A 15,290-nucleotide genomic window follows, 5' to 3' on the forward strand; every position below is an offset into this window, starting at 1 on the left:
CATTTTGTTTTTTGAAGATTCCTTTGATGCATGTTTTACAGCGATGTGACAACTCTTCATGTGTGACTAAACTTTTTATTACTTTACTTAACCAAGTAAGTCAATTGAGAACACGTTCTCTTTTACTGCACCAATTTGGAGACCTGTTTACACAACAGGGCATTTACTGAGGCAGTCTGAAAGACGAGTCCTGTGGTGCCTTGCTCGGGGGTACAGCATCTGGGATTTGAACCCACATCCCTGGCTGCAGCCTACACCCAATCAGACGTGACCATTGCGGCACATTGCTGCTGGAATGCATATTTCTTAAAATAATCGAATGAATAATAACGTTTTTTTATGTATGCGTTATATATGGAGAATTTTTTTAGAATTTTGTTTAAAATACTAAATCCTGGAGTTCAAAAGCGATCTTTGGCTCTTTGAGTCATTTTGGTGTCATATTAAAAAAAAAAGGTTAAATTGCTATTGCCTACAATAGAAAAATGTTATCCTAGTTCATTTAAGACCTGTAAGATCATGTTTCCTTTCTATCGGTTGCATAAACAACGGAAGAAGCACGAAATATAGAGATTCCCAGGCAAAGTACGACTATCGGCCATTTCATCTTAATGCATAATTAAGATGTGGAATATTTTTAGGTTTAAGGCATATTCCTCAAGGTTCCCTTTTATTAACACTTATTAGTCCGTGTTAGATTTATACAATAATTGCGTTTGTGGTTTAAAAGAGTTTGAACATTTTTTTTTCTCTAAATAGGAGGTGAAATCAGAATGTTTGATTTTCTGGACGAATGGTCATCTCCAGTTCACACGAGTCCAGCATGGAGCGAGTTCAATGACTGTAAAAAGATCAGTCGCGATTGGCGACTAAGAAATTGTTTCCAAATATGTGGTAATGTTCTGTGCAGTACTGGCTGGGATGAAAATAATTCCACCACACCGTGTGGTGTAAACGTGAAATAGTGCTGTAGAAACCCTCTAGTTTCAGGACTGAACAAATCGCCTAAACGGAGTTTCACAGTGATATTTACAATAGTCATTCAGACATATCTTTTAAAAACACAACGTGTGCGGCGTATATATGACAGATATATTAGACTTAACACTTCGAAGGAGATTCTGTCCTTACCTATGGAGGAAGATTACCATTCTTTTGTTCATGATAGCATAAGTAAAGGTGCCTATGGAAGTACTGTACGTAAAACCGTACGGTGTTTTTCTGATGCTAGGGCTATATTAAACGTACTACATTAACATACAGCTGACGGGACAAGGGAATGGATAGTTTAAATATGTATTGTACAAATACTGAGGTTTGTTGTTTTGCTGCTTATTGATAGGTAGACCATAATAAAACACACGTGATCGTTTATTTTAAAATGTAAAAAAATTGCGTAAAACATTTTTTGAAAGAGCTTATATTACAATGACAGTCTAGAAGTAAATGTCCAATGTTTACAAAAGTTTTAGATCTTTTTTTGTAACGAGATTTCAAATTTCACATTTTGTAAATGTGTTAAACAATATAATACAAAGAGCGATCAGTTTTATTGCGAAGATCAACTAATGCCACGAATAAACATAACGATAATATAACGAAGTACCAGTTGAACTGAACAGAAGTTACTAAAATATTTCAATCTTAATGCGTAGTTATAACCTAGAAGGTGAATATAAAAATGTTTCAATATGTTGCAATAAAATGTACGTCATTTTTAGCTCCTTTAAGTCATCCGCACTAACTGTAAAAAAAAGTCCGAGACTCCAGCACAATTCTTCTCAATCTCGCACCTACAGTAAAACCACTCATGCAGCACGTTTAAAATTGTAATTTGTTTTTAAATATTTTTCCGTTTTTTCCACAATTAAAAAGGTTTCTCCAATATTTTCAGTCCATTTCATATTTAGAAAAGCGTCTACTGATCTTTATTTCGTATACACATTTTATACATACTGTATAAGCCACTACTTATTATTTGTGTTAAAACGGAAAGAACAGTAAAAACGTACCCAGTGAACTAATACATTCTATAGCGAAAGCATTTTCAAAACACGAGCATGATCTCACTTCTTCAGTCAAAAAAGCTGAGGGCTTTTGAAGTTCTCAGCCTCTGAAGCGAAACTGACAGCGGTTAACACTTCTTATTGCATCTGCATGTGAAGAGCAGCCCGAACTGAGGTCTCCTTTCATGGCAGAAAATAATTTCATGTAGGCTGCGACAGTAAGATGATATCGCTGAAACGTTCGTCTATTAGCCTATTTCCCTCTTGCACTGTGCGTATATGTTCCCATAATTGATTGTGCAAAACAAATAAGTAATGATATTGATACAAAATTGCATTTTTTATGCAAAATGGCATTGAAACAAAAGTGAATTCGGAGAAAGTTGTACAGCTCACTGGAAAGCGACTTTAACAAGTTCTCTGCTGTTACGATAACTGGTGTGGTGCAGAGTGGCGAGCGCTGAAAATCAGAACCTTTCGTTTTTTCATTGTCATACCCAGGGCTTTCCTGTTTTCATACAACATATTAAAACGAGGTGGCGTTTTAGACAAATGTAAACATTCCCAATTAATCAGGTTTATGACCTACGAAGTAATCACGAGTAATCTCTCAACATGATGCCGAATGATATAAAAATACTAAAAAGTTCCTCACAATCCACAGACGCAGTTTTAAGCGTGCAGAATTTGTTTTTTAATTGCCTGACAAGATCGGTTTTTATCTTGTCAATGTTCTGACACTGGGGAGAAAAAAGCTGGGAAACTGAACCCCAAATACCAGGACACCCCAAATCCGAACTCTGCAAACCTCGCGAACCGCTGCCACCTCTTACTGCAACGCCGTCTCCGAGAGTAGGTCCTTCACTGCAAGTGAACTGAAGACATGCGGCAGCGAGGGTAACTGGACACCGAGTAACTGTCAATGGTGAGCCCGGAAGAGGACGCGGCTGGAGCTCCACTCCGCCGCTTGATCTGTGGGCCGAACCAGCCGAGACAGAAGCGCAGAGCGCGATGCCTGAAGTGGTGGTCCAGGAAGATGTAAATGGCGGGGTTAGCGCAGCTGTTTAGGAAGGCAAAGCAAGAGGACAGGGTCAGGCCCCTCGCCAGGGTCGTTTGAGAGGCGCAGGACAGCGACGCGAACTGGAGCTGGCAGGCGATGAGGATGGTTTTGAAGACGTTGAACGGCAGCCAGGAGACGACGAAGGCCACGATGATGACCAGCACAATCTTGAGCGAGTGTCTGCGGCGCTGTTCGGTTTTGGGGTTTTGAAGGCCGGGTGGGTTACGCAGCTTCACCAGAATGGAACAGTAGCAGGCAACTATTATCACCACTGGGAGCACGAAGGCAAGGAAGAGGGCGACAAGGCTGATCCCGTTGAAAACAGCTGAGTCGGCGATTTCGGTGCACAAACGGGCCGCGCCATTTTCCTCCACCCTCCGGTAGATAAGAGAGGGCACTCCTAGCGCGATGGACGCCAACCAGATGACGCAACAGGTCAAGCGTACGCATTGGTTGCTGCGAAGGTATCTGGAGTCCAGCATCCGCACGACGGCCAAGTACCTGTCCACGCTCATGCAGGTGAGGAAAAAAATGTTGGAGAAGCGGTTCACGGCGATGACGTAGCTGCTAAACTTGCAGAGGAAATCGCCGAAGTCCCATTGGTTTTCCTTCGCCGCCGAAATCCCCCAGAACGGTAAAGTGCACACGAAGACCAAGTCCGCCACGGCCAGGTTAATGACAAAGGTGTCCACCAGCCTCCTGTTCTTGTGCTTGGAGGCCATGATGACGATGACGCACAGATTCCCAATGAAGCCAGTGAAGAAGATGAGAAAGTAGAGGGTAGGTATAATGACGGACTGCCAGGGCAAGGATTTCTGGGGACAATCCAATAACTCATGCCAGTCAGGATACAGGTATGTGTAGTTCTCGCTTCCGTTGAAGTCATCTTCAGAGTACTCGTAGTCCGTCGTGTCCATGGTATTCGCCGCCATGTCGCGCAGTGTGGGGACCCTGGTGAGCGCACTGTGCGGTACTGATAGCACTGCAGGGCGTTTAATATGCCAAGTGGTTGGGTCACGTGCGCGCACACACGACGTTTTTTTATCTTTGCCAGCCAGTTTCACTTTTGTTGTTTGTGTCACACCGAGGTAGACAAAACTGCAAAAGTTTTAACTGAATAGAAATGAATGTCCCAGGAATTATACTGGACTAGAAAACAAAACAAACAAATGTTATGGGAGAGTGGTTTAGTGGTGAAAATTAAGAGCACATAATAATAATAATAATAATAATAATAATAATAATAATAATAATAATAATAATAATCAACAAGGATTGTTTCTGCGTTTTTAGGTTTTAAATATCCGACTTCAAACGTACTTTCGAACAACTTCAGTGTACAAAACGGTAAGCAATCTGGCTAAATAGGCATTACATAAAAGGTGATTCACTGTCCATTGTAGGGGTGTTTCATATACTGTGCAGCTGTCCATGGGCTTGCATTTTGGGTAACGCACTTAAATGACGGGAGTTCTGGACGTCTGGGACTGGCAGGGGGCTAAAAAAGATGTCTGATACATTCCAGTCAACATTTATAGACCAGAAAGTGAATTTGAGCATTAAAACCAGTTAAATTAAACCCGAAAGAGACAGTGGGGCAAACCGCCACCGGACCAAACGAGAGCGCCCAGAATAAAAGAAGAACGTGAGAGCCGGTGTTTACAGTGCAGGGTAAAAACTGCAAGATTAACAGCCGCTCAGAGCACCGTCACTCTGTCATGTGTAGAATAAACTGAGACTCTGTTAACTAAAGAATCGTTTACGAGGGTCCCGAGACACATTTTCTCGTGTGTCAAACACGGTTTTTTTAAATCGTACTTGAACTTTGTGAAGCTGAACTAAACAAAACAGATTTTTTTTAAGATGACTGATTTCCAAGGCGCTATAGAAAATATAATGACTAAATAAAAAAAAAAAGTTTTACGTCTCGTAACAAAAATAAACGGATATTGATTAGACGAAAGCCATTGACATACAATTGTTTTGGAGATAAAAAAAAACCTGTGCAGGCACCTCTAACCGTGAGGATGAAATTATAGTTTGTATAGTTTTTCTATAGTAGTTTGTGACTCGACTTTGCGCCTGGGCTCTTGCAGTAACTTCAAACAATGTTAATCCCACAAACGGAACTCAAGTTGCTCCGTCTCAACATGACAGTTTTTACCAGCATATTTTCATTATTAAAAAAGACACAGCGCAGCAACAGGAATCCAAAGCCTAATTTTTTAACTCGCCTCAAGCAAACTAATTATAATTTTGCGGTTTCACGCATTGAGTTGTCTTATCAAAAATGAGTGGATTCCAAGAAGACTTTTTCCACGCGAGAACATTTCTCACAAAGGTAAGGTTAACTTCAACTGAGTTAAATAGCTCATAATTAGCACAATTAAGAAGGATTTTCGAATGTTTTTTTAAATAATATTAAATCTTCTTTAATTTCGAACGGCTTCTCTCGTTTCGGGATTAGTTTATATGGTTAAACAGTATTTTTCAGAAATCAGTAATAGGTTTATTCCACGCTGAAAAGAGAAGAAAGAAATCACAACGTTTCGGGTGTGACACCCGAAAAGGGCTCCACAGCCTAAATGTTGTGTTTTTTCTTCTCTTTTCAGCAGGGAATAAACCTTTACTTGTTCCTTTGTAGCCTACGCATGCTGACGCAGCCGCCCACCTGAACTTTTTCAGAAATCTATTGTTTTAATTTTTCGGTAATATGTTTATTTCGCTTATTGAGCACAATTTGTGGTCGGATGTTCATTTTTGTTAATTTGAATTTTATGATGGAAATGCATTTTCAACACAATTAAATAATAGAGATTATTTTAAGCGTTTAAGGACATCGCGGTCGAAAGTGGAGAAAAAATTATGCATCGTTGAAATATGTAGTTTTACTGTGTATAGTTTAAAAATATCTAAAGGTTTTTAGAATGCTTTGAACATGTGCGGTGTTGAAAGAAAATGACAGAAAAAATTGTTTTTATGTTGTACCAATGTTAAATTATTAAAAAATATTTCGGGACGCTTCTAACAAAAGTCTTTGTAATCTGGTGATGAAGTGTTTTGCAGAGAGCATGTTTAAAATACTTTTTTAAACTTTTAAATATCTGTATTTAGAGTTTCCAGTGCCAGTCATGAATGTCCCCAGAGTAAAAATACACGTAGAAAATCAAAATACTTTATTTCAAGTGCCTGAACAAGGGGAAACACAATTGACGCTCTCGTGTTGCTGGTAGTCGGGAAATTAAAATTAATGTTAGTGTTTAATACCACGGTCTTTCAGAGTTAGAATCAAAGTGTAGTCAGTCTCAGCTGATCTTTTTAATGGTTTCAGTGTTCGTCTCCTTTCGTGGTCGACTTCGTGGTTTTAACATTTTAAATCCCGAAAACCACTGGCAAGAAAACAGCTAGCTGAAAAGGTCTTGCTCCGATTTTTGAGATTGTGTTCATTGCATAAGTCTGCCTCAAAAATGAAGCAGTAGAACAATAATGATTTAAATAACCCTTTCCCCCTCAGAAGGTGGTTATTGTTGACAGGACTAATATTTAACGTTTTAGTGCTATTTTACTCGGCAAATTGAAAAATGCCGTGTTTAATGATGTGATTATTTTTAAAGCAAAATTGTTCTTCATAAACACAAGATAATTTCAATGTCGTTCACTGACATTGAACGACAGCGCTTTCATAAATGATGGAGGGCAATTTAACCAGTTATTCTTTACAGAGGCTGTGAGTGTAGAAGTTGAACTAACATAAATAAACCACATTTACGATTTCCCGAAAACAACCATAAAAATGAAATATTTCACAACCTGATCTCAAAGTCTTGTGAGTCTTACAGAAATTAGATTTATTAATATATATATTACTTTTAATTAAAGAGAGGAGCAATGTCCTTTAATTAATAATTTAAATAATGGGTCCATTACCATTTTGTCCAAAGTGACTTAATAGAGACTTGGAAGTGAGCTGTGAATTTACTATCAGGTGTTTTAAAATCTCTGATACAGGATGTCCCTGACCAGGAATACTGTAAGAGCCTTTCTGTTAATAGTCAGGCATACAGAGCATAAACAGGTCAGGATACTGCACTGTGAATCAGTGGAATGGCTTCAAAACCATCTAACATAACTATCAACCTGCTAGCAATCACACTTCTGATATTTGCTTATTATTGGTAACTACAGAATTTAGTTATGGCACGCTCTTATAACCATCAGAAAAGATTTTGACAGAGTGAACAAAAATGATATTTGAGTATGTAGCATAGTTATATTAAGAAGTTATTACGTACTGGTCTTGGCAGTATATTTTAAGCAGTCAAATAAAATTGATTTTATTGATTCAATGCCGATAGCAAGCTCGTTCTCCAAGTGTTAGTTGTAATTAGATTATTTCTCCCCATTTTCTGACAGTGAGCAAGTTCAAAGCTGCAACCATATAGGCAAACAAGAAGGCAGAGCAGAAAATGCACAATCTACAGCCAGGGCTTTGGGTTTGGAATCGGTCCTGCAGAAACGTAACTTGTAACGTATCTGTGACATGTCACTTGTGCTATTAAGATAAAGATAAGATAACTTTTTTGGCCATATACAATTTCTTGCATTAGGAAATTGTCTTTTCGCATACCCCAACTTGCTCTCCATGAGACACACAGACAGAGAGAAGCTTGGGGTCAGAGCACAGGGTCTGCCATTGTACAGCACTCCTAGAGCAGTTGGGGTTAAGGGCCTTGTTCAGGAGCCCAACGGCCACAGGATTTGAACGGCAACCTTTCAGCCACAGACACAGATCCTTAGCCACAGTGCCACCGCTCTGACGATTTCATTTAACCTGGGTGCTGCGAGGTTAAGGGAAGCTCACGGAAGAGAAGCTAATTAATTTGTTTTTCTATACCCACTTTTTCCATTTTGAGAAATCAGTTGCATTCAGTTTTACAGCGGAGCAAGAAAGGTTTGAAAGCCTCTTTGTGGGGCCCTATGAAAAATATTGCACCTGTCCTTCTGAAACCTTCTGAAACCTTGACATGCTAAATCTGCACAATCGTTACATTCTCCCATGCCTATACCTTGCTTTGTATCGCTTCGCCACAGCCTGGCACATTCGGCCTGGTGCCTCACCACCTAAGGCTGTGCATTTTTAACTATTACCATGATCTCACTATTCTTTTCTGTACCTTACCAAGCCCTTAACTTTACCACGGCAGATGTTTATAAGGCAGCACACAGACACCTTTGAGAGGTGTGAATAATTGTAATTAGAAAAGGACAAGATGTTGAGGCATTATTAAACCCCTCTTGCAAAACGACAGTGAGCAAATTTTTCGCCTTTCTGATGAGTACCACAGTAAAACATCCTGTTATTTGCTACAGGAGTTGGTGGTGGTTGTTTTTTTTTGACTCAGCAGTTGGTTTCGATGCCCATCTTATATTTTCCTGGTAAGGACAACAGCAAGGCCAGGAAACTGGTAAATACATCTCGCTTTGAGACGTACTATAAATACCTGTAAGGGAGAGAGAAATCAATAACAAATGCAATCATTTGTGCGCATTAGGGGCTATTCTGGGCGATGGGGTGTTTCCTTTTAGGTGCATCATCAGTAGGCATCATCATGTGCATCATGTAGGCAGTGCAGTGGTGAGCCAGACCGTTTTCACTTTATGTGTGTACTTGTTTGATGCACAGATCATCAGAAAACCAGCCTGTTTGTCAGTAATCTCACAACCAGAATTGGGTGTACTGGGAACACCCTCCCATACCCAAGTATGAAAACACTATATGAACATACTAAAACCTGAGCCCCTGCCCTCCAAGAAGGGACAATTTAGAGATGCAAGTCACCATAACCTGCATGTTTTTCAGAGACTGGAGGAAACCAGAGCACCTGATGAAAAACCACACATGCTCAGACAGAACACGCAGACTCCACACAGCCAGAATCACATTGAGATGAGGGAACTCTCTCCCCAAAGGGGTTTCTACTAGCAAGTGTCTTTTCTAACTTTGTTTTGTTTAATGTGTCTGGCTTTGCTTTGTTTTAAAATTTCATTTAGAATTTCAGTTGGACTGCCTTTTGAGATACAGTACTGGATGCTTATGAAAAATCATTCATGATCAGAAAACTACTTTTTCTTCTATCTTAGAAGCAGAAGGCACAAGACAGGACTTTATCTTGGACAGTACACCAGTCCATCACACCAAGACACACACAAAGATACAGAGACAATTTGGTAACGGCAGTTAAAGCAATATCTTTAAAAGTATAAAAAGTAAAGTATAAAAACATATCTTTAAAAAGTCAGAGGACACCGGAGAACCTGGAGAAAAGAAAGCCATTGTAAATAATGACTATGGTTGTTAGTAGTACTGTGTAACAAAGGCCTATTACAGATTCAATCATTAATACAAGTGAGCCAAAATAATGTCTCCAGTCCTAAAGTGAGAAATGTCCTCTTACTATGGAATATTGCAGTTTTGGGCTTGAACATCAGTATTAATAAAGATGCCTGATTTGTAGATCAGTGGAAAAATTATAATTCCTCACTTCTTGCTAGATTTGTTTACTTAACATACAGTATTCGTGATCCTTGTATGAGTATCATGGCACCTTTTTTTCTGTAAAAGGCTGAAATCAAGTTTTTTTCATTTCAAGACATCATGCGCTGTGTTTTCAGTCAGTTTCTCTGGCCTACTTTCTATGCTGTTGCAGATAAGGAAGATAAAGACCACAGCAGGTGCCTTGATCGTCTACAACTACTCAATGAAAAGACGGCAGAAAATGACACAAGACGTGAGAAGGAAAAAGAGAGCCCAAATAGACAAATGAAATAGTTGGACTGTTTTCAAGTATTTCCAATGCAATCAAAAGACACAGTTGTGGGGCCAGGAGGATTATTGGTAACCATAACATCATCAATAACATTTTAAGTTAATTTGAATTGTTGTATCTGTAGCGGCGCTAGTGTGGTAACGTCAGCACCCTCACTGGGCGTAGCAGGGTCCTCAGCTGCCTGGGCTGAGGGAGGTCCCCTTTAGCTCATGCGGTTGGTGCCCTGTTGCATTACGCCGGTGACCTGGGTTCCTGCCTCGGGTGTGGGGGACGGGACGGAACGGGTGGTAGGAGTACGACCCCGTGCGGAACTGTGACTATCACATATCTCATTGAAAATAATATAATGGATAACATCTATTATGCAAAATGGCTAAGCTGAGCAGCAGAATCATGTGTATCCCAGTCTGCATCCAAGTAGCTCAGTTTGCAAAAAGGTTGTGCATGGGAGAAATGATTCCTGTTTTTCTGTTTTGCTTGCAGAGATGTACTTCAAGTTTCAACCTGCTTCTCTCCTGAATGGTAGACCCCCGGGCATGTTTCAGTTCTGAGAGGGCTAAGAGAATGACCAACTATCTTCTACTGACATCACCTCTTACATCCTGTCTGGGACCATCTGGACCAGTGCTGTGAGCCGGCTCTCCAACACCTAAAGCAGATCCAGAGAACCCGACCATACAGCTCCAGTGTTCCAGTGTTTCCGACAGCTCCCAGGAATCCTCTCTCCAAAACATCAAGGACCATAGAGGTGTCACTCCAGTGATAATATGAGTTGGTGAAACAAGTAAGACCAAAAACAGTGTAGTCATGGAGAGAGAGGGAACCTAAGTGTTCAACTGCACTCAAAGACTCAAAGGGTGAGCGCCCCCTACTGGCTCCCCTAACACCCCTTCCAGCAGCGACCTTAGCTTTCCTAGGAGGTCTCCCATCCAAGTACTGAACATAATACATTAGTAGCAATTCTGTCTTCAGTGGACGTCTTCTCAGTTGGCATGGAAAGGCATCAGTCAGAGACTGGGCAGCTGACAGCTCTGTGCAGCCATAGTTCTAGGTGAGGGACAAGGTGGGCAGTAGTAACTCTTACCAGGTGCATCCTGCTCATGTCCTGTTGAGATTTAAAGGCAGTGATTTCAAATGCACATGTTTAGGTAGGAGGTTAATTTGCACATCAAGGAGACAGTTTCCTGTTGAAACCATTCGGATTGGGTTTTTTTTTGTCTTGTTTTTCAATCTTTTTTTGTGTCAAGGAGTGTAATTTCTTTTATATTAAAAAAATATAGATTTGCAGAAATGCTGTCAGGCACCTCAGATTTGTGCTGTGGTTTCCTGGCGTGCTTTTCAGGAGCTGCCACAGGTCCCCTCTGGGGTGCTGTTGACATACTGCTTCACAGGGCGGTTAGCTAATATGAAGTCACTCCAGTGCTGGAGGCTCGCAGGCAGACACACCTGCAGCTACCTGCCAGACACCCAGGAGATCAGATAAGACACAGAGGAACAGAGAAACAAGATCAAAGCCGGATCTGAAATCAAGATCAAGCTCTGAGTTTCAGCTCGAAGTGTCACAGCTGTAAAATCTAATTAGGTCTTAAGGATGAAAGCAGATGTTCCATTTTCGATTTTCTGCAGGCATTTCTTCACTCTTAAGAGAATACCTTCCATTGATATCAGAGTTCTTACTCAGTTCCTGGATGGTCTAGTGCGTTCAGGTTTGTCAATTAAGCAATTAACCAGGTTATTTTCTTGGACACTCACAGGATGATTATTAAGGTCTTCTTTTACTGATTACTCACAACATTCACTTCATTAAATGTACAGTTCATGAGAAAACATTACAATTGTACAATGCCAAATACTGCAATTCTGCAGATAATTAGAGAGCATGCTATTACTTAGAACATGAGTGGGAAAAAAACAGAAGACACTTGGCCTTCTAGTAATGGAGTCTTGACACAAAAACTACCCTTTGGTCAATGATTGCTTCTCAGGCTTGAGCCTGCCCCTAAGACCTGAGCCACTCATGAGCACCATTATTCTTTTACAGTCATAACTACCTGATCGATTGTGCACGGTAATAGCTATACCACACTACTGTCACGATTATAGTCCCCCCTCCTTAAGGGTGCTCCAGCCCTTTCACTTTAGACTCTATTCTATGCACCTGCTCCCTATTCCCAGCCCACCTTAAAAGCCAGGCACTGACTCTCATCCGGGCTCTGCAACTGATTTCCATATCGTCCGAGTCCGGGACCTGGAAGCGCCTGGTCCCGTTAAGGTTTTAACCTCTGTTCCCGTTCCTGTTCCCCGTCCGCCGGTTCCGACCTGGCCTTCATGGTTTTTAACTTGTTCTGATGGATCTTCTGGTTTTGGACTTTCTCGTGTGTTCTTGGATATTCCCTAGGACTTCTCTTTTGGATTGTTCGCCTCGGCCACACCTCCCCCGTGCACCAGTGCACCTTGGACACGCCCCCCTGTCTTCTGCCCCGTATTCCTGCATGACGTTTCCCCAGTGTTTCCCCACTCCGTCGGACTGTGTCGTCCGCATAGGGTCCGGAAAGAACTGTTCGTTACAACTACATACAATCCCCTTCCTGATGGACCGCACCAGTGTAGCCAGAGGTTACAAGGAGTTCTCTTTCAATCATTGAAAGATAAAATGCTTTGAAAGTGTTCAAATGGTTAAGGTAATGACCATCCCAGTCAGGTCATTCACTTCAGAGATGGAGCACGAACTCGCAGGTTCTAACCCACTCCAGTCCTGGAGCTGCACACCACTGCCATGCTGAAGACAGCTATGCCAGATGGTGGTGTTTAAAAGGTGTTCACGCACACTTGCATTTCATTTGTTCACTTGTTAATCCATGAAAGTTCAAAATAAGGAATCTTTTATGGTCAGCTTTAATGCATACATTTTAAGAAACCGATGGAATCCTTCTATAGTGATTCCTGCTTTAAATCCTTCTTGAACTTATTTCTAAAGCAACCTTATTGTAGATTCTTACAGGTTTCTGCGCAAAAACCTTTAATGGCATGATTGTGAGACGAAACTGTTTGGATAGTTTACACACAGGCTCACAGGTGGCTGTAGTTTGAAAGTGCACAGCAAGGAGGGAGAATTATTGGATCTGGAACCAGCCTATGTTTTACCTCTTGCTTAACTAGAAAACTGTCAAATCTTTTTCCCAACCCTCTGTCCATGTACTAACCCCTCAGAACACAAGTTATGAACCCATGTCTGTTAAATTCAAAGAGGTTTATTGACATGGCTGGTGAATTACACTGTGACCAAAGCAATAACAATTAGCAAACATTTACAAATACTTGAATCAATAACATAATATTGTTTGATGGACTCTCTCTTCCTCAGGCTGTGACAGGAGTTCACATACTGGGCTGCAACTCTCAGTTCTGTTTCCTCCAACAGTAGGACTGGAAGCTGTTTTGATTCTGGCAGGTGTGGGAATTCTGGGATTTGACTTGTTATTCTGAGGAAGATCTCTATTCTCTATTTATTTCCTGCAGTATAGCAGCTGTCTGTCACTCTGACCTCTCTCTGCCTAAGCCTAGATTGAATGTAATACATGTCAAATGATTGTCGAGGTGGAGAGGTCCTGGAGACCAGCACTGCCATGCCCAGGATGGACAGGGAGGCATGGGTGACCTGTGTGGCCTTGTCTGGGGGAGATGCAGGTGACCAGTATGTAGCATCAGTCATCCACTGGGTTTGATTCCATCTGTGATCTTAGGGATTTGTCTTGACTGACACAGTGGCACAGTGGCAAGCATCGCTGCTCTGCAGCACTGGGATCTTGAGTTTAATTCCTGGGGTGTTATCTATGTGGAGTTTTTATGTCCAGGATTTTTCTCTGGGAGCACTGGTTTCCTCCCACACCCCAGAGACATGCTGGTAGGTCAATTGGCTTCTGGGAAAAAAAAGGCCCTGGTGTGAGTGTGTGTCTGTCTGAAGGACTGGTTTCCTGTCTTCCTGTGTCCTCACTGCACATTATCTAGTGTCCCTTCAAAGTAGCAATTTCCTGATAACAGAACTCTTCCAACAACAATTTTACGACTGATCAATGACTGATAACTGTACCAGTGCACTTTAGGCTAAACCTCAGCTGTAAGGTTGACAATTCAACTGTGTTGTTAATCAATTGCCAAACTGTCAGCATGCAGCCTGTGCCACCTTAACTGGTGGACTGTGGGCCAGGAACAGGACCATCTCTGTGCACGCTGTGTGTTTAGCAGCAGTACGCTGTTGGAATCTCAGATTTCTGTAAGCTTGCTAGTGATTTTAGTGTGAGCAAGCTCTTTAGGAACAGAAATGCTTTGTGTCAATGTGTGAGAGATCCTGCGAGTGGAGGCTTTGAAACACCCATTTTCATGGGTAGTGGTTGTGGAGCAACACACATCCCAGATTTTAGGCTGGATTTCATGGTTAGACAATATTATGTGTAACTGGGCTCAGTGCACTGAGTGAGTTAAAGACTCCTGGATGGTCTAGAGTTCTCCTGCCACAGAGGAGCTGGTGTTTTAGTGAGCTGGAGTTCTCTGCTGTCTAGAGACCAAAGAAATGATTGCCAGTCACATTTATCTTTTTGTTTGAATATGTCTGACATATACAGTAGGACTGCACCACTGTCAGATGCCTACTAGGGCAGGTTTTTTTCTCGTATACTAACATCCGACACTATTTAAACAACCCTCTGGAATCCAACCCCACAAGGGGAAAGGAATAGAAATTCTGTGGCTGTGTCAACTGCCTCTTTCACATTTCACAGTATTTTTAACAGAAAGATTCTAAGTGCAAATCAGTACCGAAATGGTCTTAACTGTTGTGTCCCTACAGGTGTCTGTGCAAAAAAATAAAATACTTAAAAAAAAATGTTCTATGGGTGATTTGGAACTGGTAAATGTGTGCTTAGTTTTGTCTAATCTTTACTGTCAGATCTCTGTACTCTTTTTTGTAATTCGGTATCCCAGAGGCGACCAGAAACACTGTGAAAATATTTTCATATCTTATTTTGGGATGACATAAACTGCCAACTTTTTTAACCTGATCACTCCAGGGCCAGTTTTTCCGGAAAGGTTATTTACACACGCTGTGACAAATTTGTTAGAAAGGTTAGGCAAAGGTCTGTATGTGGTTGAAATTGAGAGCCCCAGAGACATTCAAGATAAATGTTCACTTACACAGGAGGTCAAAAGACAAGGCAGGAAATATCCTACCTTTTAATATTTTTCCTCTTATGCCATTTCTTTATGTAACAGCAGATTAGTTGACGGCAGAGGTACAGTATCCTATTGAATGCCCACATTGTCTTTTCTGATGAACAGAACCCCAGAGTGATGAACACACCACAACAGAACATCCACAGCTGCAATCTCCTGATTTATAAT

The 15,290-nt window shown here is 41.2% G+C and overlaps 1 protein-coding gene and 1 long non-coding RNA gene across 2 annotated transcripts; one reads left to right on the forward strand and one right to left on the reverse strand.

Moving 5' to 3' along the window:
- Positions 1–1,898: 1,898 nt before the first annotated feature.
- Positions 1,899–4,025, reverse strand: gpr25 (G protein-coupled receptor 25). Its single transcript, XM_015342099.2, has one exon. The coding sequence runs from the start codon at positions 3,996–3,998 to the stop codon at positions 2,868–2,870; it is 1,131 nt and encodes a 376-aa protein (XP_015197585.1). The 5' UTR covers positions 3,999–4,025; the 3' UTR covers positions 1,899–2,867.
- Positions 4,026–4,442: 417 nt separating this feature from the next.
- Positions 4,443–14,750, forward strand: LOC138239201 (uncharacterized). Its single transcript, XR_011189652.1, has 4 exons — positions 4,443–5,407; positions 8,927–9,294; positions 9,774–9,854; positions 10,377–14,750. It is a non-coding gene; the product is annotated as an uncharacterized lncRNA (long non-coding RNA).
- The last annotated feature ends 540 nt before the right edge of the window (positions 14,751–15,290 follow it).

Source organism: Lepisosteus oculatus, chromosome 5 (assembly GCF_040954835.1).
Source record: "Lepisosteus oculatus isolate fLepOcu1 chromosome 5, fLepOcu1.hap2, whole genome shotgun sequence".
NCBI lineage: Eukaryota > Metazoa > Chordata > Actinopteri > Semionotiformes > Lepisosteidae > Lepisosteus > Lepisosteus oculatus.

What these genes read in the sequence shown, in the direction of transcription:
- gpr25 (XM_015342099.2), bottom strand. Translation starts at nt 3,998, where the DNA reads ATGGCGGCGAATACCATGGACACGACGGACTACGAGTACTCTGAAGAT.